The sequence below is a fragment of the Pinus tabuliformis genome, chromosome 8 (assembly GCF_031772625.1).
Source record: "Pinus tabuliformis cultivar Carrire ecotype Pingquan chromosome 8, CPIR1, whole genome shotgun sequence".
Taxonomy (NCBI): domain Eukaryota; kingdom Viridiplantae; phylum Streptophyta; class Pinopsida; order Pinales; family Pinaceae; genus Pinus; species Pinus tabuliformis.
This window is the reverse complement of record NC_142294.1, coordinates 495,533,353-495,559,285: the sequence shown is the minus strand read 5'-3', so window position 1 is coordinate 495,559,285 and position 25,933 is coordinate 495,533,353. Positions and strand designations below refer to the sequence as shown.

The 25,933-nt window shown below is 39.3% G+C and overlaps 1 protein-coding gene across 1 annotated transcript in view; it reads left to right on the top strand.

Moving 5' to 3' along the window:
* The window catches only part of LOC149236253 (protein unc-13 homolog), a 129,577-nt gene that overhangs the window by 88,197 nt on the left and 15,447 nt on the right, over nucleotides 1–25,933 (top strand). Inside the window, exons 8-11 of the mRNA XM_089368821.1 lie at nucleotides 4,999–5,166; nucleotides 5,271–5,381; nucleotides 5,654–5,863; nucleotides 6,051–6,170. Of these exons, the coding sequence (XP_089224947.1) occupies nucleotides 4,999–5,166; nucleotides 5,271–5,381; nucleotides 5,654–5,863; nucleotides 6,051–6,170 (609 nt within the window). The remainder of the gene's footprint in view (nucleotides 1–4,998; nucleotides 5,167–5,270; nucleotides 5,382–5,653; nucleotides 5,864–6,050; nucleotides 6,171–25,933) is intronic.

The window sequence follows — 25,933 nt, the reverse complement described above, 5'->3', positions numbered from 1 at the left end:
AGAAATATTTTTTTTGTAGATTTTGGCGATAGCTAGATGTATTTCGAAAATAAATGTCGAGCCACAACCTTAGGAAGTTAGAAAACCATATAAAATATTCAGGATCCAAACATAGTTGGTTTGTGCCCACAGTTTGTGAACTTGGAGCCCAAGGGCTGGGGAACTTTCAAACACTATATAATTTCTCGAGAATAAACCGTTAAAACAACAATGAATTGGATTACCTAAGATAAACCCAAAACTTATCAATAGAATGTTCTTATCATCTAAAATGAAATTACGATTTAATAAAAATTTAAAGCACAATATATGAATGCCTGTACCCAGGACATACCACAAATCAGTAGAACAGGGAGACCACTACACCCCAAAGACTTTTATTATGATTATTCAAAACGTTCCCAACGAGACAATAACTTTACATCAACTTTTACAAAGTTACATTAGCCAAAGATCAGTTGGCTTGAGACACAAATGAGCTCTAATTTATAGATAAATCCTCTAAGTGGAAAATAAAGACTAGTTGTCTTGATCACTGTCAAAATAATCTCGGTCGTTGATATATTTTATGATCTTTTAATCTCTGCCTTCGAAATAATTATTTTGGGAGGAATTTTCGAATTTCTCATTAAACCCAATTTTTGTTAGCTCAAAAATAATTATTTTGAGGCCCAAACGTCCAATTTTTTATGAAATTTCCAATGGGGGACTTCCAAAAATTAATTTCATTAAGACCCACGAAATTTTTCACTTGGAAAATTTAATTTTTGTAGCAATTTAATTTTCGACTCTAATTAATTAATTTTCTGGCTTAGGATTAATTTTTACTTTTGCTAGAACAATTAATTAATTGACACTTGAGGGGATTAATTATTTTTCCACTTTTAAATATTTTAGCCATAGTGTCTAAGTATGAGGGACCATGCACTAAAATATTTTTTACATAAGATTTTACAAAAATTCAACCCTCAAATGGGGAATGGCTGTTCGTTATAGACCCTCAATTAATTTTTCCAATTTTGCGACTCAATATAATCTAGTAGACCAAGTGACTTGTAATAAAATAATTTAGCCAATTAGCTTAAATTATTCCCAAATCATTTTTACAGAAGACTTGACTAAAACACTAGGACTCTCCTAAGACTTTGACAATAAATCCCACCCTAGCATTGGGGTGAGGTTGGAGGGAAAAACTCTGCCGATCAACCGTGTTTAGAAACATAGATGAATTAGTGAGACGAAAAACCTCCTAGGATGAAATTTGTTGCCAAAATAATAGGCGTATCTACGTTGTTACATACATACATGGTCTTACTAGCATCATTTACATTACAAACTTGTAGAATGGGTTTACAATGACTCAATAACTGATGGCTGATGATATCGATCTTTTGAAGAAAAAATATGGTACCACTACTTCCTTGGAACTTTGACAAAATGTGTGCAACATTTCTCTTTCTTAGCTTGTGTAGATCTCTAGGAGGATTGCAAGGTTTCATTTTGAGGAGCATCGCTTGAAGATCAAGAACATGTCATTGGAGCTTTTCTTGTCAAAATTCTTCTCTACTTTCCTCTCTCTCAGCTTCCATAACAAGGAGCTTCCTTTTGAGAACCCATTGGTTGAGAATCATACATTTTGAGGAAAGCATAGTGTCCCATTTGGGGACTTCTCATTGTACTTTTTTGGAAGCATTTGTAATTGTTCTTCCTTTATATTTAGTTTATTTTGAGGAGGAGTGATTGCTCTTAGAGCCCCTTTGTAAACTCCCCTCAAAAATCTAAGTCTTCTTTTCATTAGAAGGCTTTGTCATTTTAATAAAATAACAAAATTTCTTTGAGGGAGCTTGAGGATCATCCTCTTGGCATCCCACCTCTCTCTTGGGAGAGGATCCTTGCATGTATGTGATCTGAAATTTTGTTTAAGGTGACTTAGTTTTCGGCAGTTTATCTTCACTTTTCACATGCCATAGATCTAACATTTCACTCTCTCACTCTAGTTAATTTAAGAAATTCATCTTCTCACTTTATCTTGTCTTTTGGGAGCCATTTCTAATCTGATTTTGCAGCTGATTATAATTCATTTTGCAGCTGATATAACTTGTTCTTCTTGCTGATATATATCTTCTTTCATGCTCTTAAGTTCATAGTTTAATTTCATGATCTTGTTCACATGTAATGTTGATCCATATCTCATGCTGATTTGCTGATTTTAACACTTAATTTGCAGCCATATTCTAGCCAATGTTTTTAAAACCGCAACCGGTGACCAGACCGGTCCACCTAATGAACTAGTTTACCGACCGGAACCGGTCTAACTGGGACTAGTTTGGTCTAAACGAACTAGTTTTAGAAAAATACATTAAATAATTAATTTTTAATGAAACAAAACTATTTTTAAGATTTAAAACCATGATTCCAAGCCAATAGAGACAAAATATGCAAAGTTTGCTCATTTATATACCATGTAAAGGTGAATATATCAAAATGGCACCGAGTGCAATACATATCATCGATAAAATAGCAAAATACATAAGCAATGAGGCTCTGAATGGCCTATAAAGTCCAAGAACAATGCTGCAAGCTATGAGGCCATTGGCCTACTACAAGTCTATAGTGTACACATGATCAATCATCAAGTTCATCACCACTACTAGCCACGGGATCATCATCAAGAGCTACATAGACATCATCTGGTTCAGAGTCCGAGGATGCCTTAGCCTGATTTGCAACCTCAGTAGCAATGCCACCAATAACAATAGAAGTGGACCCAATGGAACCACGAGTTTGTCGACCTACACGGCTAGTGCCTTCCATTGGTTCTTTGCCTTTCCTTGATGCCGCTACTGATCCTAGTTCTGATGCCGCCACAAAATCTGCTTCATCCCCCACTAAAGCCATGTCGATATCAAAATCAGCCTCAAACACAGGATCTTCAGTCTCCTCCATCCATTCTGATGTTGGATCAATATCGTCCGTCACTACTCCAACAAAAACTCAACACTCTCCAAGCTCCCAAGCAAACTCACAAACGCTCATAAACACTCCAAATCAGATGTGTGAGACAAATGAGAGGGAGTGGGGCCTCTTAAAGGCTTGGAGAGGGTGTTTTTGGAGGGAAAGCTCCCTTAATTTCCCTCCAAAACCCCTAAACTACCTTGGAAAAGCCGCACTGTGGGTCTTCTGTGGGCATGGCAGGAAATCGGCTGGTTTGCTACAAACCGGCCGGTTAGGGCCAAATTCTCGCCACAACGCCTTCTTAACCAGGTTTTTCAACCGTTCCAACTGGTGGCCCTGCTGACTGGCCAGTTAGATCGTTAACCGGTTAGCTAGGCCGGTTTTAAAAACTATGATGCTAGCAAACCGGCCGGTTAGGGCCAAATTCTCGCCACAACGCCTTCTTAACCAGGTTTTTCAACTGTTCCAACTGGTGAACCTGCTGACTGGCCAGTTAGATCGTTAACCGGTTAGCTAGGCCGGTTTTAAAAACTATGATTCTAGCATCTTTTAGTTTCCACTTCATTGATTTATGCAAGTATTTCCTTTCCTAAAACTTGTGAATGAGTATATTTCCTTGGGACATCTTGCAATACTTCACATTTTGGGATACTATCTTTACTTGCAAAACATTACTGCATCACAACTTGCACTACTAAAGTCATAAGGCACTGGTCTACTTACATTTCCTTGCAGGATATTTATATTGTTGAATTATACTGGTTTACTCACATTTTGATGTTAATGCTCATGTTTACTTGTACTTGCTAAATTCTTCATTTCATTGCTTCAAGTTACATATCTCAATTTGTTGAATGGTTGATGCTCTAACTTATCTACTAATAATCTCCTAGAACTTGTTAGTTTAACAAGCTTCCTTTAGAAACCATCCTTAGAGTCCAACCCCCTTCACTTTAGCTAGGAGAGAGCCTAGATAGAGAGAGTTGGGATTAGGTGACAACCCCTTCTCTGAGCTTTTCCACCAAGGCCACATCTAGTGGGGTTGAGGATTTTTCTCACATTAATTTAGGTGTGTAAGCAAGGCAGCAACAGGTCCATGGACTTCTAGCACCAACCCCTGCCCCACAAAAAATTGCGGGAATATTCTAACCCTACTTTAATGGATGAAGTTGTTATTATGCCCTACCTTTGTCACATGAAGCTATTTTAGCAGTTTCATCCATTACCTTGGCTCCATACAACAAAGTCACCCAAACTATTTGTGTTTGCACCTGCCCATGTTGAACACATAGGTGATTTTGTCTCTTTACATGGTCAGAGTGGCACTATTCCATATAGTTGGCGCTAGTTGGTTCATACATCCTTATTGTGGACTCCAATTATTGAAGCTCCACACATTATGATTATACTTATTAATTAAAAGGTTGGAGTGAGAATTATGATCTTTCATGCTGAAAAGCTTATTATTGTGATGAAATTGCCTGTGTAAATTTGTGATTTCATTTTCAAATGCATCTTGTTTGCCACTTGGTTGCATGTACTTAGTTAAGTGGATATAGCAGTTTTATAACTAAGTCTAATTCCCTTTTAGCCCAAAACTACAGTCCATAGAGGACTATCCATTTCCTTAACTGCAACTTCTGTTAAACACTCGGCTGCTTCTCCTCCTTTATGCCTACCAATGGAGATACTCAACCTACAAGGAACCCATTATTGGTGTTTATATATTTTGCTTGTTTTATAGCATACAAGGAACACATCTATTTTAAACATGGATGGAATTCATATCGAGTTAAAATTTTGGTTTTCTAGATTGTAAACACACTTGGCACAAGAAAAAAGACTTTGGCTGGGGCCAAAAAAGGAAACAAATGGCATTTTTTCCACTATTTTTTGCAACAGTTGTTCCATTTTGTAATAACTTATCTGTCTGCTTGCAGGACCTCATATGCTATGTTGGGATTATGTTACATATTATGAAGTGAAACTCAAATAAATCCTTCTGATTCATGAACACATTTCTTTTGCATTCCTTTATTTCAGATTTCTGAAGCCAGTGATAGGAGAACAAGGGAAGGTTTGCTCCATGCTGCTACAGGTAGAGTGGGCAAACGGATGGACACTCTCTTGGTTCCTCTGGAACTCTTGTGTTTTCTGTCACAGTCTGATTTCTCTGACAAAAAAACATATTTGCGGTGGCAAAAGCGGCAGGTGATGAATCCTCACAACATTTTGTATCAGGAATATCACCACTCTTTGATGCTCATCTCTTGCTTTATTTTATCTAATACCCGCTTACTTTCCATATGTGTCAGCTAAATATGCTAGAAGAAGGACTTCTGAATCACCCTGCTGTTCGTCTTGATACATCTGAAAGAATTGCAACTGAATTGAGAGTCCTCCTAATGAAGATTGAAGAAGCTGAGGTACATGCTTGTGAGAGGTAACACATCCTTTAATTGTATTTCAGTGCAGCCAAAGGATTTATTTATTGTGTTAGGATCGTTGGTGTCAAATGTGTGTCGTTCTCCAGTCATGTAAGATAACATTTATCGAGCCAGGTAGACAAGGCATATGCCATTTTAGTTTTACCTTGAAGGATTTCTTTGTTGACACTTGATTGTTCTACTGGATACATCATTTAGAGGTTTCTCCAATGCTTGGTCCAGAATTTACATCTGTTTTCTTGTTCTTCTAGGGTCTTCCTTCTCCAGCAGGTGTAACTCAGCGTACGGAAACTTTAAAAGCTATGAAAGAAGTTGCTCTTGCCCTTGCAGAGAGGCCTGCACGAGGTGATATAACAGGGGAAGTCTGTCACTGGGCAGATGGTTATCATTTAAACATTCGACTTTATGAGAAGCTTTTATATAGTGTGTTTGACACATTGGATGAGGGCAAGTTTATTGAGGTTTGTTCATCAGCTTGCTGCTTGTTTTAATGTGAATGGTGGTTACATAGGTTATGGAAAGCAAAGTTGTCATCACCTATCTTTCTTTCAGGATGTTGTTAGTTCAGTATTTCTAATTTATCTACAACTTCCATCATCACTGTTCGTTGTTCTTATTTATACTTCATTGTTTTCTCCTATTTACTAGGAATTAGAAGAAATCATGGAGCTTTTGAAATCAACATGGCGAATCTTGGGTATCACACAAACTATTCATGATACATGCTATACTTGGGTATTGTTTCGACAGGTATATTTGGGTTTCCATGTTTGTTTTTTATTGTTTCCCTAGTGTAAATGTCACAAAGAGGCAGTAAAGAGAAAAGGTTCTGTTCATATTGGAACATAGCCTTTTGGTCTGGTAGTTATGACTGCATTGCTGAGCATCCCTTGTGTTTGTTTTTATGGTATTTCTTTTGTGCTTTCTTAAGGGAGTCTTGTAGACCATGGGCACCAATATAACAAGACACAGGATCATAGGTCTACACTGCTATAAAAACATCTTCGGTACAAAGTCCATGTCAACTCTTCTTTTTCCACAACCTATGAATTATATTTTGGGAGAAAACTTGGGTGCATGCTATAAGATAAGATGAGCTACCTGATGAACTCGACTCCGGTAAAATGAGATGAGTGAAGAGAAGAGTGCCCTTAATGCCCGTTGCAACTCAAACTCTTGCCTAAAGGTAATAGTCCTAATCCTAGTGGGAGAACCAAGGAGCAACTATCAAGCAAGCCACCTACTTTTACCTTGGTGGCCTTGCCTCTTGCTTTAAGGCTAAGGAAGGGGCTTCCTAACCTAAGAAGGGTTTTCTTATAGGCTAAACTGTGAAATTTCCATTAATGCAACAAACTAGATATTTTATCTTCTAACTATTAACAATTTATTTGTCTTTTGAATTATTATTCAACAAATGACGATAAATTCACTGTTGCAATCTTCAAAATAAAAATGCTACGGAATATAACTTTGGAACTGAGAAATAGATGCACATACACATAAAAATTGACACCATTATTTGGACAATTGTCTTTGGAAAAACCTTGAAGGGAAAACCAGTGCAGCAGATGAGGTTTTTATCATTATAAATTCTTCAGCAATTCAAGAGTACAATAATCTGCTTGCCTCTTACTGGCAAAGCTCCGGCTAATACTGGAAAAATAATCTAGAAGACACCCTTGTCTCCTTCTGCATTCGAATTGGCCTCTCCTAGCCACTTGCATCTCCTCCTGGAATTCACACTTCCTACTGGAATGCACAGATCTGGCTGAGAATAAATTGTGCAACCTTGGAATCACCTCTAGGCAAGTTGTCATACCTCCCTATGCCTTTGAAACCCACTCGCTTTGCCTCAGGGACACTGATCCGACCACTGGAAACGGAAACATAGCTCCTCTGGCAACTCGCACTGCTGTATTTGGCCTCTTTTGCTGATGAATTCAACCTCCTCTTTCTTGTCCCCCGGACACTGGAAAACACTGAGGAAAATTCCTACGGACTTCTGTTCTCAAATATCTGCTGAAACCCTTGCTCTGATGCTTTCCCTAGCCTCAACTGCGCCCTTGCTGAATACCTGCAACTAGGTAGTTGAACTACTCAATTCACACACTGTGTCTTCTCCAAAGTTCCAAACCCTTCGATCTTCTCTTATAATCTCTCATTGGAGTCTCAATGACCACGATTACATCTCAACCGATGGCTAAGATCAATTTGTCTTCATTAATAGAATCCTCTAGAGTAAAAATCAAATTTCCTTAATTAATTACCTTTAATTAACCAATTTTCCTAACTTAGACATAGAAACTTTTTAACTATTGGCTAATTAATTTAAATAAGATGTCTCCAAGTCTTTTCTTGTGGAATCTTTTCTGGGTTTTGGAGATCTCATGTTCCTTAGCCTCTTAGACACAATATGAGACTAGAACACTTGCTCATTGCTACCATATCCAAAAACTAACACTCCGTCTTAGCGAGGAAGGTGTTCTCCACTATACCCATCTGTTCTTTGAAGTAGACGAACTTTGCCCTCCCCAGGGCCTTCGTGAATATGTCAACCACTTACTGGTTTGTGGGAACATGCTATAGCCGAATTGATCCACGCTGTTAGTGTCTGACATCTGTGATACCTCCTTCCTTCACATCTTCAAGCTGATCTGACTCCTTGTCACTAGAAATCACTGTGAAGAAAACACCTTGGCAGTCATTATCCACCATGCTACTGCGCATACTCTGATCTCACACTGCTGATGCCTCTGCATTGCTACAACCACTGCAACTGTGTGTACTGATCTTTCACAGATCTATTGAGTCACTGCAACTAGCTCTACACCTATATCTTGAGTTTCTGACTGCGCCTAATTGGATTTGCACTGCCTCTCGACACTTCGATCCTCCTGCTACTTTACTCGTGGGCTCTTGTAGGAAAGGTGATGATCCAACTGAAAAATCATAACAATTGGATCTGATCTATTGATCAAGCCCTCCTTGGCTAGATCTACACCTCTTGCTGGTACTCCCTCGGACCCTGCCCGTTTTGGAATATTGGAGTATCACACTCCTTGCCATCGAGGATAATGCTGCAAACATAGTGAACTCATCCTCCAACCTGGAAGACAAGTCATCAATCTCCGTCGAAGCTTCTGTCTGCTTCAACTTCTTGTCCTTCTTCCTCTTTAGACATTGGCTGACATAGTGACCAGGTTCACCACATCCAAAGCACTTGACCTTCGACCGCTCCTTCTTCTTCTTGTCTCCCTTAGAGTCTTGTCCCTAGCTCAAACCGTTCTTCGCTTTTCCCTTCCCTGCAAGAGCGACATTTTCCTCCTTCTCCACCTTTGGTCCCTTGCCACTATTGCTGGTAGTACCATCTACGAGACCGAGCCTCAACTCCTCCTAAGTGAAGTCACGTCATAGGTGTTCCCAATCTAGTAGCTTATCCCATCTAGTGATCACTTGAATGAAGGTTTGCCATTCCTTGGTAAACCCATTTAGAGATGTACACACCAGTTTATCCTCTGTTGGCTTCTCTCCAATTGCTACAAGTTCATCTATGACACCTTGAATTCTGGTGAGATAGGATGTTACATTCTCACTCTTTTGCCATTTGACCGTCCTCAACTTCTCCTTGAGGAACATCTTGTGACTCTTGGAAGGATCTTGGTCACAACTTGCTGATGGCATCCCACATCTCCTTTGCAGTTTCCTTCTCTGCAATATGCAAGACGATATGATCCTGAACTCTGTCTGGGACTTGTTGCCACACAATCTAGCAGGGGTCCTAAGATGGGTACCTAAGGGACAACTACTAGACCAAATGACAACAATGGGACAAAGACCCACTGTCACCTCAGTCAGTGTCCCTTGCTCGTTATGGACTTTCATCGATGGGAGGAGTCTTGATATGAGGGAAATTGCCATTAATAATAGAATCAATGAATAGGAATTATGTGATTCCCAAGGCCCATTCAAATGAAAGGCTCAAATAAAGGCTTAGTGCTTCAAGAGAAGCAAAAGGCTCTCCAAGAAAGACTTATGAGGAGACCTAGACCTAGGGTTAATGATATTCAATAATGAGAAGGATGCCTAAGGTGAAGGCTCCAAGTATAAGGACCTCTCAAGATGCTTTGTAAGATGATTATATGCCTTTATATAAGCTTTCGCTATGCTTGAGAAAGACCTAGAATGGGACCACACGAGACCTAGGATTTATGAATAATCGTGGGAGGAGACCCTCCAAGGAGCTCACTAGGTCAAGGTAGTGCAGGGAAAGGGCTTGGAATGATTTATTCCATCGAATACTATGTGAAAAACCCTCAAGAAGACCTCTTACCAAGATGTTCAAGATGATTTCCAGGAATGCAACTAGGGCTTGAGATTTCTCACAATCCAACTGTGGGAATTGCCTCAAATTTGGAGGAGAGCTAGGGGAAGCACCAATGCAGTAGCCTGTCTAAGCGGTTTTTGCAAGAGATTCTCTCTAATGCAAATTGCAGGAGGCCCTAGTTGGCCGTCAAAGGTAAGGGTCAAAATTTTAGGAAAGGTGAAAAGGAGAAGGGAAAAAGGGTGATCACCAAATTTACTTGGATCAGTGCCTTATCCTTGGGCTATGGAGTCTATGTGATTCGAAATTTGGCCGAAATTGTCTTCAAGGAGGCTAAAAAGTGATGCCCTAGCAAGCATTCTTTAACATTTACCCACCTAAAATCTATGGATTTTCATGGAAGAAAAACAAGTTTTACTCCACTAGGAACATTCATCTACTTGTTATCAATGAGTAACATGCACAAATTTTCAATCTAACAATCCTTTACAATAATATTCAATTTTTAGGGCACAAAAGAAAAAGCTAGTTACAAAATTTCCACACATTAGACATTTCTCATGCAAAAGTCTTCAACAAGATTACTTACATGATAACAATAGATATATGCGATCCAAGATCAAGAAGATGGCTCAAAGACAAAACGAAATTTCAGCTCCAAAGATATCGAAATGCATCAAGAGATATCCAATAGACAACCAAGAGAAAGGTGCTAAATTCCTTAAGAGAATTAGATCCAAGTGTAATCATGAGGCTATACTTTCTTTATATGAGCCTCTAAGAGTTTGAATTAGCCTAAGATGCCCCTACGAATATTTAAATTTTAATGTGCAAAGTAACATCACTTTGGTGACAAGCCCACCAAATAGCTCATAGTGTAGAATAAGTCATCCAAAATGAAGTCGAAATGATGAAGCGATGGTATAGGAGGGCCATTGAAAGGCCTAATTGAGTCCTCAAGATGCCATGATGAAGAAGAGGGATCCATGAATGATGGTCAAGGGGGTGGCCCATTGATCTCCAAGTAAAACGTCATCTGGTGCTCCAAAGTGGCTTTGACGCACAAGTAGTGGTCTCATGGGTCTCCTGGTGTAAATTAAGCCTATAGATTGCTCCAAATTGTTGGAAAATATAACTATTATCGGTCTTCATAATTGTTGTTTGGCTCATGACATGATGTAATTCTTATGTATTTGTAAAGAGAAGAAAAGAAAATCATTATAAAGGTCAAACAAAAAAATATTTTTATAAGCATGGGTTTGATGCTCAATTTGTTATGTCTATAGATCAAAGAATCCATTGAGTGCTTCTAGGCTTGTGTCATGAGTCAAGGTCTTTGCCACCATGTATTAGACCCTTCTTGGGCTTCTTATGTCAAAGAAAGTAATTATTTTTTGTGTCAAAATAGTCATTTATACCTCCTCCACCAAGTCGGCCTCATCTTCTAGCAAGTTGGCCTCATTGAAGGGATTCAAACACCCTTGAAGACTATATACCTAGTATGGCATCCATCTAAGTGAGATTCGATCTGCAATTCTAAGAGAAGGAAAAAGTGCGAGGATCCTAGAAAGGGAGATTTATATCATTGCAAGTAAAGAAGAACTTTTTCCAAAAGGGGAATCTTTGTCCTGCCTGGACATATCAAGTTCAAATGCCTTGATTAGGGATCAGTCACCAACTCTGGATCCTTTGCTTTCACTTGATGGACGGTTTCTTTTATTTGCTTCCTGATACAAAATGACTGAGATGCTCTGTTTTATTTTTGATTGGCATTGGACTTTTGTTGGCGAACTTGATGGTTTCTTGGGTCTCTGAAAATGCTTTCTCTGGTTTTTGATTTTTCGAGTTGGAATTCTGACCTTGCTTTAGCTTTGTATTTATTTTGGTTACCGGAGTAATCTGCTTCTGAATTTAGTAAGTGTCAAAGAACTCTGTAGCTGTAACATTTTTTATTTTATCGAAATAAAGTTGTTTTTTCTACTTAAAAAGAAACTAAAGAAGAACTATATCGAAGAAGGAAGAAACACTTGTCAAGCAAAAGGAGCCAAATTTCTCTTTGTTTTTTGTCACCTTTGCGAGTTGCAGTGGGAAATTAGGGTTATTGTAGGTCCAAACTGCTATAGGATGAAAATTTCAGAAGTAGTGGCGAGGCTGAGACCTCAATTCTGGAGACTTTGACTTCGATTTTGTTGTTGTTGACTAGACTTTAACTAGTCTATCTTGGAAGGCTGACTTGGTGGATTGAAGGAGGTTTTATTGTTGGTCTAAGGGTCTTGGTTGTCTTAGTTGAATTGGTTCTTGAAGATAAGAGGAGAATTTTAGTTTTGTTTTCCCATAGGAAAGGTGTTTTGCCCTCGCTGAGAGTCTACACACTGTGTCATTTGTTGTCTTGATCGTCATGTCTTTGGTTTTGATAGTCGCTTGATGATAAAAGGATAAAAGAAGACATAAAAGAAGTTAATAAGAATTCAAATACATCACAAGTAATTATCAAGATAAGAAAATATTTTTGCCTTTATGATTTTCTAAAACAAATGAGGGCATGGAAGATGGTGCTTTCCCTCCCATGTCTCAAGGATGAGACAAACCTCCTCTGGGCCTTGGATTAGCTGCCAAACCCTGTATACAATGCAAAGCTGGCTGGGGGCATTGTTGGTCCAAGTGCATCATCTCGCATATAATGTGGGCAATGTACAAGTTGCTAAAGGCGTTGAGGCTGCCCATGGCATGAGATAATGTTCTGTCACATGATGGAAACCCATGGCTCTCAATGCTTCCCCTACAAGTGTCAATATGATCCTTTGGTGGGTTTGGATTCTGTATAGGGAGGCCAAGCCCAAAGTGATACCACCTGCCAATCTTGTATAAGATCCAATGCGTATCCTCACCTTCATATACAATAGTTCATTAGTGCAATTGAGTGAATAAGCTCGTTAATCAGGGGCAAAAATGGACACTTCATAGTGGGCTTCCCTTCTAGATTTGGGGCTTTGTGCATGTAATGGTGTTTCATCCCTTGGTAGGAGTAGTTAATAAACCACCCAATTAGGTGTTCCCAGCCCCTAAAGGGAAGGGCATGTAAATGGTGCATCCTTCAAGTGCTAGGTGTCATGTGGATAATGATGATGTGGATGGGGACACATGGGTCTTAAGGCCAAATGACATGGGCTCAAGGGTGGTAATGATGAAGGATGTCCACATGTTTGGGGGTATGAGTGTAGGAGGGAGCAATCATGGTACTTGAGTTACCCCAACCTTTGTTTTTCCATGGTTCTTCATTTGCCTTTTGCCTTTTATTGAATTTTCTTTTCTTTTACTGTTAAGGGCTCCAAGAAAAACAAGCACAAGCACCCAATTACATAATGAAAAATCATACCTTTAGGATTAGATGGGCCCACCTTCAAACATGTGATCTTGATAGATGGGCGAGGGGACATATGGCCAGCTTAGGGAGTGGAGACATCTGGTACAACATTGACGACACTGGTGGCTATGAAAGGGCTATTGGTTGCTGGCTGAAGAAAAATCTAGGAGAAAAAATCGCCTAAGGGGTTACCCACAGGTGGTGGGTAATATTTGGCTCCAAGTGGAACATGAGTTCTTTGTGGAGTGCACTAACCATGTACTCGAACGTGGAGGTCATGAGAACACCAAAAATCGCCTGGGACCACAGACATTTTGTCTTGCACGTCTCAAACAAACATTGGAAGCATCTAGCCTGGGTGTACTTTGATCACCCATGTTTTCATGAAATAATGATAAAACCATACATGAAATAAAATCTACTCTATATGCAAGTTAATATGCATCTACTCTAGCATGAGAACATGATATGATGATAGTAGCTATGCAAAGTTAATATGCAATGCATCCTACTCTAACATGCATACTACGTCATGCGAGTTGTAAGTGTAATCATAGAGCCAATGTAACCAACATACTATTAGATCAATATAAAAGCACTTTCCCTTATGAACCATCTTAAGGCAGGGGACCCAAATATCACATTTCCCATTGCAATATTTCCTCGATGAATGGTAAGGGTGGACGGGGGGGGGGGGGGGGGCGGGGTGGGGGAGGGGGTGCATTTGAGGACCATGCATCAATGATTATGGATGAGGAGGGAAAAGAGGAATCCAACTCGTGCAACCTTTCTTGCAACGAGAATATGGAGTAATCGATGACAAAGCTCATAAACTTTCGATGAATAACAATATTGGGCATATCCTCCTTATGGCATGAAGAGATAGATTGCTCATCCACATCCAAAATCACATGATCTCGATTATCAAGGTAGGAACAAGGTGGAATACGATCTTCATATCTTGGGAAGAACCATAACCCCCTTTTAGGGCTTTAGGGAGGCTTCTCAATTTCATGGCTCCCAAGAGATTCATTGATAGGGGCATCAAACTCCTCTTGGCTACTAATGGCATCATGATCATTGGATCGAGGATTATCACCTTGAAACATATAAAACATGCCTTTCCAGTGAGCCATTTATGCCATGCAAACTTTTATAAGATTTGAAATATGGAGTCACTAGGGTGATCTTGAAATGCCTTGAGAGATGCTTGCTTCACCCTACAAGCATTGACTTTGAACTTTGAAGTTCCATGAAGAACTAGGGCTTCATTCTTCCAATTGAGTCGCCAAAAGAGGGTGTATATTGTTGTAGACGGATCACCTTTTCAAACATTAGACCAAGGAGGTAGACTTGCTTCCTCGTTGGCAATGACGCCAAAAATGTTGCCAAACAACTACGAGACCAAATGACAACAATGGGACAAAGACCCACTGTCATGTTTGCTAGTGCCCCCTGCTCTTTATGAACTTTCATCAATGGGAGGAGTCCCGATATGAGGGAAATCACAATTAATAATAGAATCAATGACTAGGAATGATGTGATTCCCAAGGCCCATTCAAATGAAAGGCTCAAATAAAGGCTTAGTGCTTCAAGAGAAGCAAAAGGCTCTCTAAGAAAGACCTATGAGGAGACCTAGACCTAGGGTTAATGATATTCAATAATGAGAAGGATGCCTAAGGTGAAGGCTCCAAAGATGATAAGGACCTCTCAAGATGCTTTGTAAGATGATTATATGCCTTTATACAAGCTTTCATTATGCTTGAGAAAGACCTAGAATGGGATCACATGAGACGTAGGGTTTATGAATAATCCTGGGAGGAGACCCTCCAAGGAGCTCACTAGGTCAAGGTAGTGCAGGGAAAGGGTTTTGAATGATTTATTCCATTGAATACTATGTGAAAAACCCTCAAGAAGACCTCTTACCAAGATGTTCAAGATGATTTCCATGAATGCAACTAGGACTTGAGATTTCTCACAATCCAACTGCGGGAATTGACCCAAATTTGGAGGAGAGCTAGGGGAAACACCAACGCAGTAGCCTGTCCAAGGTAAGGGCCGAAATTTTAGGAAAGGTGAATAAGAGAAGGGAAAAAGGGGTGTTCACCAAATTTACTTGGATCAATGTCTTATCCTTGGGATATGGAGTCTATGTGATTTGAAATTTGGCCGAAATTGTCTTCAAGGAGGCTAAAAAGTGATGCCCTAGCAAGCACTCTTTAACATTTACCCACCCAAGATCTATGGATTTTCATGGAAGAAAAACAAGTTTTACTCCACTAGGAACATTCATCTACTTGTTATCAATGAGTAACATGCACAAATTTGCAATCTAACAATCTTTTACAATAATATTCAATAATTAGGGCACAAAAGAAAGAGCTAGTTACAAAATTTCCACACATTAGACATTTTTCATGCAAAAATATTCAACAAGATTACTTACAAGATAACAATAGATATATCCAATCCAAGATCAAGAAGATGGCTCCAAGAGAGAACGAAATTTCAGCTCCAAAAATATCAAAATGCATCAAGAGATATCCAATAGACAATTAAGAGAAAAGTTCTAAAGCCTTAAGAGAATTAGATCCAAGTGTGATGATGATATTTGATACAAATGAGGCTCTACTTTATTTATATGAGCCTCTAAGAGTTCGAATTAGCCTAAGATGCCCCTAAAAATATTTTAATGTGCAAAATAACATCACTTTGGTGATAAGCCCACCAAATAGCTCGTAAGTGTAGAATAAGCCATCCAAAATGAAGCCCAAATGATGAAGCAGTGGTGTAGGAGGGCCACTTGAAGGCCTAATCGATTCCTCGCAGTGCCGTGATGAAGAAGAGGGCTCTGTGAATGATGATCAAGGGGTTGGCCCCTTGATCTCCAAGTAAAACATCATGTGGTGCTCCAAAGATGCTCTGGGGCACAAGTAGTGGTCTCATGGGACACTTGGTGTAAAATAAGCCTATAGACTGCTTCAAATGAGGGCATGGAAGATGGTGCTTTCCCTCCCATGTCTCAAGGATGAGACAAACCTCCTCTGGGCCTCGGATCAACTGCCAAACCCTATATACAATGCAAAGCTAGCTGAGGGCATTACTGGTCCAAGTGCATCATCTCGCATATAATGTGGGCAATGAACAAGCTGCTAAAGGTGTTGAGGTTGCCCATGGAATGAGATAATGCTCTGTCACATGATGGAAACCCATGGCTCTCAATGCTTCCCCTACAAGTGTCAATATGATCCTTTGGTGTTGTATAGGTAGGCCAAGCCCAAAGTGAAACCACCTGCCAATCTTACATAAGATCCAATGCGTCTCCTCACTTTCAGATACAATAATTCATTAGTGCAATTGAGTGAATATGCTCGTTAATCAGGGGCATAAATGGACACTTCATAGTGGGATTCCCTTCCAGATTTGGGGCTTTGTGCATGTAATAGTTTTACAACCCTTGGTAGGAGTAGTTAATAAACCACCCAATTAGGTGTTCCCAGCCCCTAAAGGGAAGGACATGTAAAAGGTACATCCTTCAAGGGGTAGGTGTTATGTGGATAATGATGATATGGATGGGGACACATGGGTCTCGGGGCCAAATGACATGGAGTCAGGGGTGGTAATTATGAAGGATGTCCACATATTTGGGTGTATGGATGTAGTAGGAAGCAATCATGGTACATGAGTTATCCGTAACTTTGTTTTTCCACCCTTCTTCATTTGCCTTTTGCCTTTTATTGATTTTTCTTTTATTTTACTGCTTAGGGCTCCAGGGGATGAGAGCATGATGTGTATGATATAGCAGTGATTACCCCCATAAGGTGGGTTAGTTCATCACCCACTAGGGGTTGGGACATACATGGGCTCTTAAATGATGCTGGGGTCACTCATAGAGGCCTTAGGAACTAGTGTGATGACCATAATGATAGGGGGTAGAGCTCATGTTTGGCTTTTGCCCACGTGCTAAATTTTATTCTGCCGACCATCTTTTGAATTTTGTGGTAGATTTCCTATTGTATGTGGCCATATTATGCTTTTATCCATTTTTTTTAGTTGCAATAACCTTCGGAGCATTGTTCCAGTCCCGACCTAGACATGTGGACAAGGGGAGGGCAATACTAGAGCCTTGTGGACCCAATGGTCATGTGGACCCAGAGAGGGAAGATGATGAAATAGGGCATGCAATGTGCGGAGGGCATGAAAAATGTGGAAAGGGAAAATGGGACCGAGCTACCAAAATCAGGGTACCCAAGTAGTGCCCATCCTAAAGCTGTAAGCCAGTAGGGGAGACCTCGCCGGACTAGGGTTGAGGATTAACCCCTTTGCTAAGGTAAGGGAAGAAGACTACAATCAGAGCCCTTCCTCCTTCCAAGTCACCTAGTAATCCATACCCAAGCGTGCTAAGAAAAACAAGCGTAAGCACCCAATTACATAATGAAAAATCTTACCTTTGGGATTGGATGGCCCACCTTCAAACATACTATCTCAACAGATGGGCAAGGGGACATATGGTTGGCTCAAGGAGCGGAGACATCTGGCACAACATTAGATGCATTGGTGGCTTTCAAGGGGCTACTGGCTGTCGACTAGGGACAAGTCTAGTAGAAAAATTCTCCTATGGGGTCACCCACAAGTGGTGGGTAACAGGACCATGCTCGTGTCCTTGGCCATGTCCTTCTTGTAACCATGTATCAAGATAGGATCTGCTGGTATAGTTACAATTGTTGTCACAAACTCCTTCAGACCATGCTCATCCAAAAGGAATAACACTTTGGCCTTCGAGATGCCAAAGTTGGAAGTTCCATCCAAGCTGTCTTGATCTATGAAACTTTCTGCAACCATCTCTTTTGAAAACTGTGAAACTAAAAAACTGGAGAAATTTACATCACTTTTCTAATCAACAAATCACTCTGGAAACACTAAGTTTCCTCTGCAAAAATTGATTCGGCCTTCTTCAGCAAGCTCACACTCCTGTGTGCAGTTCGCATTAGATACTGCATGCTTCCGTAATTTGTTCTGCCTAATATACTACCTTCCTCTGTCTTCTGAAGCTATTAGCACTTCCTCCAGCAAATAGATTCGTTAACTGGAAATGAATTTATTGCTTTATATTTGCGAACTGAGTAATTTGATCTGCTTGCTTTGACCCCTTTTATGCAGATAAATCAACCTTCTTTGATATTGAAAATACTGGAGAATGAAATCCTTGTGTGCTTTCTCTTCCTTTCCCTGCACAAATCTGCTTCTGCAAAACCCTGTGCTGCAAGTCTCTGCACTAGATATGCTCTGCAGATCTCTGATGTACTCACTAGAAAATAGATTCAAAAATCCTCACTGCCTGTTGCTACTACTTTGATAAAAATCAAACTTTTCCTCCGACCTGGACTTCACACTTTTCTGCCTCCTTGCAATTTGCACTGCTTAGCCAGGCTTGCATAGATTTTGGTACTGTGCTTTAAATCTCCCTTTGAACTGCACAACCCTTGCTGTCTTCACTCTAGAGCCCCTGGTCCGATATTTTTTGCTCCGATACCATTTGAAATTTCCGCGAATGCAACAAAGAAGATATTTGTCTTCTAACTATTAGCAATTTATTTGTCTTCTGAATTATTATTCGACAAATAAATATAAATTCACTGTCGCAATCTTCACAATAAAAATGCTGTGGAATATAAAACTTGAATCGAGAAATAGATGCGCACATAAAAATTGACATCGTTCTTTTTGGACAATTGTCCCTCGAAAAACCCTGAAGGGAAAGCCAATGCAACATATGAGGGTTTCAGTATTATAAATCCTTCAACAATTCAAGAGTACAATAATTTGCCTGCCTCTTATTGGCAAAGCTCTAGCTAATACTAGAAATATAATCTAGAAGACACCATTGTCTCCCTTTGTGATCGAACTGATATCTCCTAGCCACTCACACCTCCTGGAATTCGCACTTCCTGTTGGAATGTGCGGATCTGGCTGAGAGGAAATCGCACAACCCTCAAATCACCTCCAGGCAAGTCGTCCTGCCTCCCTTTGCCTCTGAAACCCACTCGCTCTGCCTCCGGGACACTAATCCGGAAAATGACAATTGAAACATGGCTCCTTTGGCAACTCACATTGGGAAATCTGGCTAACTTGCACTGTTGTATTCGACCTCCTTTGCAAATGAATTCAACCTCTTCTTTCCTGTCTCTCAGACACTGGAAAATACCGAGGAAGGTTCTTCCGGAATCTTGCTCTCAAATCTTTGCTGAAACCCTTATTTTGATGCTTTCCTTAGCTTCAATTACGCCCTTACTGAATACCTACAACTGGGTAGTCAAATTGCTCAACTCATACGTTGTGTCTTCTCCAAACCCTTCGACCTGCTATTATAATCTCTCGTTGGAATCTCAGTGGCCATGATTAAATCTCATCTGATGGCTAAGATCAATTTGACTTCATCAATAGAAGCCTCTAGGGAAAAAATCAAACTTCCTTAATTAATTACCTTTAATTAAACAATTTTCCTAAGTTAGACTTAGGAGCTTTTTAATTATTGGCTAATTAATTTAATTAAGGTGTCTCTAAGTCTTTTCTCGGGAAACCTTTCTGGATTTTGGAGATCTGGTGTTCCTTAGCCTCTTAGACATAATTCGAGACTAGAATACCTGTCCGCTGCTACCATATCCAAAAACTAACACAAACTAGTTAGGTTTTGTAGTAAGAAGGGAGACACTTCTAGCTATGCTTGACCAAGGCAATCTGACATGTACGATAGAAGGGCTGCTTTTACGAATAATATATCAAATTACTAATTATGAATAAGTTCGAAAGATGTTCAAAGTAAACAACGACTTATCCAAATCAATGCTTGGAAGTATAAAAATAAATCTTTCAAAATTTTCAAATGTCCATAAATATCACATGAACTACATGTTGTGCTTGTGATTAAGTACAAATTATGCATTTACCATCATGGAACGATGTTAGTTTCCCGTAAAACCCAGTAACAAATTTGTAATTTTCTAAGTGTGCAACCAGAATTATAAATAATTGTTGTTCTGGAAACTTAAATTATAAATACATTGAGTTTTCTAAAATAACATTGCACAATGGAAACTAAATAGAACTAAAGACAAAAACGCATTCAAACACATAAGACACTAGAAATACCTAGGAAACCCCAAGTCTAGAGAAAACCTTCAAACTATGTATCTTATCTTTTATCTCAGCCAGAGGTTTATCTTCAGAAAATTTACAGCAAGGGATCACTTCCCTTTCACAACAAAAAACTACTGATCAACTCCCCAAGGAAAATCGAGCAACCTCTTGCGCACTCGCTTTGCTATACGACTGCACAGTACAACCTTCCTACTCCCTATATGCACTGTATGAATGCGTAACTCAACCTCTCTGCGCCCTTGTGTGAATCGTATGACTACGCTGAAGCTGATTGCATTAGGGTTTTTCGACCTTCTCTCTCTCACACTCATTTCTTGCTAAATCTCTACTGTCTGTTGAAACCCTACTCCTCTTTGTTAAAACTATTAAGGGTATCAAGGAAGTGTTTCCTAGTGCATTAGCCTTTTTTCCTAGGAAAACACTTTAATACACCTTTTTGGCATGTGACTTTATGAGTTATATTAAAGTCATGGTGTAAAAGTCACTTTATGTGGTACATGTACTAAGTACTTTATATTAATGTCACTTTATGTCTTAAAGTGACTTTATGAGAAAAAGTACTAAAATATTTTCTAATATTAAAGTCACTTTATATTTTTAAAATGACTTTATGTGGAGAAAAAGTATGAGGTACAAAACTTAAGTTATAAAGTGGCTAGGGGTCATTAATGAGGGGGACCACATTTAAAGGGGGTCAAGTGAGGGGTTGATCTCTGTTGGAAAATATAACTAGTTTTTGACATCATAATTGTAAATGTACTCAAGTCATTATTTATATTTTATTTTACAAGATAAAGAAGAAAGAAAAATATTATTTTAAGCATGGGTTTCATGTTCCATTTTGATGGTCATCTAGGCCAAGCATGTTGTTCATGCTTCTAGGGTTTGTCATGTCAAAAGAATTATTTTCTTGAGTCAAGAGAGTCCTTGTCAATTGTATAAGACTCTTTTGGGCAAGTTGTAACATGTAAAAGATATTGATTTTGAGTCTAGAAAGTCCTATAGGCCTCCTAGCACAAGTTGGCCCTGACAGAGACAAGTCAACCTAGAAGAGGCTATTTGACCTCATGGAAGGCCTATAAATAGAAGCAACTTCAACCTCATTTAGCACCAACTCAATCTCTCAAGAATCAAGTTCGATTTGAAGTTAGAAGCATGAAGAAAGAAAGAGCGAAGTTCTAGGAAGCGAGGAGAAATCAAGAAGAAGGAAACTTTGTTTTTGGGCCTTATTCTCTTACACGTGCAAAGGTTAGAGTTTTTGTAGCTTTAAGGACAGGCCATAAATTGCAGGTCTGAATTGCAGATTCAAGTTGCAAGAGAGCCAAGTACTTTGATTTGGTCTAGTTTGACTTTGGAGACCTTAGCTTGTCTGAAGAAAGACTTCTTGAAGAGTTGACATGTGCCAAAGTAGGGTTTTTGCGGCAACTGCAGGGCCGAAGTTGCAGGTTGAAACTGGGGGCCGAAGTTGAAGTTGGAAGCTTTTTGAAGCAGGATTGACTCTTGTTGTCTTGGTTGGTCATTGACCTAATTGAAAGGGTTTCTTGGAGGGTTGATTTGGTGCTTGGAGGAAGATTTGGTCTAGGATTCTGGGTCTTGGTTTTCTCATTTGAAACTGTTTCTATAAGAAGAGAGGAGATTTTCCAGGTTTTCCCTTGGAGGGGTTTTGCCTTGGCTTGGAGCCTAATACTCGTGTCTATTGTCTTTATTGTTTTTGCTCTTGGTAATTTTTTGATGAAAAGGTCTTAGAAGGAAACACAAGAGGATGACTAAAGTTCACAAGGAATTATTAAGGTTGAGGAGAATTTGAATTAATAACTGCCCTACTCCATTCTCCAACAAGGAATCAGAGCTAAGGTGAACAAGAGAAGGCAACTGGAAGATCATCTTGAAGGGTTTGCTTGTCAAGAGGAATCATTTGCAAAAGGACACAAGGAAAGAAGAATAAGCCCTGTTACTACATCAAGGATTTCATCATCTCAAGAATGATCAAAGACTCATTGAAGAAAAGAAGCGTCAAGGAATTTTGGGATCATCATTCACTCTTTGAAGCTGTTCAAAGGCACCATTATTGAGGCCATCTTTGAAGTCTCCTTGTAGGTCTTGAAAACATAAAGATAGGTGGAGACATCATCAAAAGGAAGGAGTCTTGTTTGACAAGTAAGTATCATATTGTTCTCTATGTCTCAATCTATAGATCATATGCAAGGAAAGAAACAAGCTCGTTGGATGAACACACTTCCTAGCATGGAAGAAGAGGATTGACTTGGGACTCACAAAAAATGAAGTTATGGAATATGTCCTTGGTGAAGTAGCTATGCTAGACGAAGAGAAGACTTAAGAGTTAGCAAAATAGAAGAAATGAGAAGTAAGAGCACAAAGAATCATTGTTGAATCTATAAAAGATCATCTTGTTCCCTTTGTTGTTGATTTGAAGACATCCAAGGCTATGTATGATAAGTTGGTAAAATTTTACTCTATAAGTACATCAGGTTAGGAGATTTCCTTGAAAAATCAACTATATAGAATAAGGAAGTCAAAGGATGAAGACATGGCCACTTATCTCATGAAGATCTAAGAAATAAGGGATCATTGCAACTTGCAAGGACTTGGGGAAACCGCTTCCGACTCTGAAATGACCATTTGTGTATTAAATTCTTTGCCACTTGATTGGAGCAGTTTTGCAACTAGTATGTACTCTAAGAAGGATACTACACCATTTGATGAGTTATGGGCTCAATGTATCTTGGAATAATCCAGGATCAAGGCAAAGGATGACACCGAATCAAATGAAAAGTCTCAAGCCTTTATTGCAAGGTCCAAGAAGTTGAAGAAAGGGAATTTTGGAAAGTCCAAGAAAAAGATAGATATGTCCAAGGTTCAATGCTTTGGATGCAATGAGTATGGTCACTTTAAGAGGGATTGTCCAAAAAAGTAGAACAACAAAAGAAAGGAAAGAAGTGAAGCTCACATAACTGAAGAAAAGGGAGAACCTAAGAAGAAGCCGAAAGGAGAAGATCCCAAAGATCTTTACTATTGAAGGAAGTTTCATACCATGTTCTTTTGAAATTTGTCTTTCTTTTATTAAGTAGAAAGTAGAGTAGCATGCATAGTTGCATTCTCTAGAAAAAGTCTTGATTTTTGTAAAAAGCATGGCATCATAGATAGAAGCATGTGATAATAGAGAAATTAGAATCTACTTGATTAATTGCTCTGGGAAAGTTTATCTAGTTTAAAAGGAATGAGAAGATTGGAACCATATTGCATATGATTGTTCATCCAATCATTTTCTAACATCATGTTTTACTATAAGAACCATCATTCTGGAAGGTTCTTAGAAAGAGCATTATGCCATGACTAGTATATATTCCATCTAGTATGGAAAGAATACTTCTGAAGGATGAAGGAATGCAAATGGTCATGTTGTAGTCTTTCTTGGGAAAAGAAACCTACCTTCAACAGGTATAAGACGCAGGCTCATTTACGGGATGGCTAGATGGTTGTATGTGTTGAAAATGGTGTAAGTAGGTTCGGTCTTTATAAGTATGAAATGTATTTTTTATTCTTGTAAATTATGAAATAAAAGAAAATTATTATTATTGTTTTTGGAGCATGGGTTTCATGCTCAAGGTATTTTATTTTATAGGTCAAGCACCCATTGAGTGCTTCTAGGGTTTGCCCTAGGTCAAGACTCAAGAATTCAAAAGAGTCATTGTCATAAGTTGAAGATCCCATTGGGCACATTGTAACTTGTAAAGAAAATTATTTTTGTCTTTAAAAGTGTTGGAATACCCTCCAAGACCAAGTCGGCTTGGCAGCTGGCAAGTCAGCCTAAAGGAAGAGCCATGTCCACCCTTGAAGAAGCCTATATATAGAAGAGGACTCGTCCTCCTTGAAGACACTTGCTCATCTCTCATTTTTTAGCGAAGGAGGAAGAAGGAAGAGGCAGCGAAGGAGAAGAAGGACGAAGAAGTTTTATGTTTGGGTTATCTTTCTCTCACACGTGCTAGAGAGGACTAGGGTTTCTGCAGCTGACCTAGGGCATCCTTCTACAAGTTCGATCTTGGAGGAAAAGGAGGCAAAGAGGTCAAGCGAAGGTCACCAAGGGTCTCTCTCAAGCTCTAGAAGTCAGGGAAAGGCAAGCGAAGGTCAGAGGAGGGCTCTAGAAGAAGATCAAAGTTCCCACGTGTGGTAGCAATAGTTGCTGGGGGCCGAAATTTTAGATCTGCAGTAGGAGGTCGAAAATCTTGCAACAAAAGGTCGAGAAGGTGCTACTGGAAGAGATTTGACTAGGTTTGACTAGATTGAAGTTGGCACATCACTCAAAGAGGTTGGTCTTGGTCTTCGAGGGTATTGGTTTTAGTCTTAAGGTCATGGAATTAGTCAATTGAAGAATCTATAAGGAAGAGGAGATATTTAGGGTTTTCCTCTGAAGAGGAGAGGTTTTGCCCTGGCTTGCAACCTATATACTGTGTCATTGTGCTTTTGTTTTTGGTAGCTGTTTGATGCTTCACACATATAATAATAAGGAACAAAGTTAATAAGTAAAAAGGAACCACAAGCAGTTATCAAGTAAAGAGAATTAATCATAATCATTGCCCTATTGAATTCTCAACATGGTATTAGAGCTAAGGTTGGCTAAGGGCATCATGAAGATCTCCAATACATTGAAGAAGTTCATCAAGAAGTGTTCAAAGGTAGCAAGCTATCTCAAGAAAAACATCAAGGAAGCATGGAGTCTCTTATTCTCTACAAAGAAGGAAGTAATCGAAGAAAAAGATGAAGGTCTCTTCTCGGCACTCACTGGCACATTCCAAGACGAGAGCATTTGGGTAATTGATAGTGGTGCATCTAGGCACATGACAGGTCATCACAAACAATTGAAGACCTTATCAAAGGGAAAATCTTCTTATTCAGTGGAACTTGGAGATAACAAAAGTTATCTCGTGAGAGGCATTGGATCAACCTCTATAGAGCTGGAGAATGGAAGCAACATTCATCTCAACAACATCCTATTTGTTCCAGGTTTGCATAAGAACTTACTTTCCATTTCAAGTCTAGAGGACAAGGGTGATAGAGTAGCTTTCATTGATGGAAAAGTTGTTGTATGGAGTAAAAACTTAAGCATAGGAAATGCTAGAGTAATTGGTGTTTGAGAAGGAGGACTTTACAGGTTGATATCTCCTCTAGCTCAAGCCTTGGTTCACATTGAAGTTAGCGTATGTGAATTATGGCATAGAAGATTTGGTTATCTTCATTTCAAGATCCTCCCAACTCTAAGTTCCATAGTTGATGGAATACCTGAACTAAAAGAAGACCATGAAGGAGTATGTAAGGGATGTGCATTGGGTAAGAATACCAAGAGACCATTTGGAAGCAGTGCTTCACGGTCAAAAGAAATCTTGGATCTCATTCACTCTGATGTATGTGGCCCTATGACTCCTAAATCTCTTGGAGGTCATCTATATTATGTCACATTTATAGATGATCATTCAAGAAAGACATGGGTTTACTTAATGAAAACCAAGGACAAAGTATTTACAAAATTTCAAGAATTCAAAGCTGAAGTGGAGAACCTTACAGAAAGGAGAATCAAGATACTAAGATCCGATAATGGAGAAGAGTATACATCCAAGGAGATTATAAACATTCTGTAAGGAATCAGGGATTAAGAGGGAATTGATAGTCCC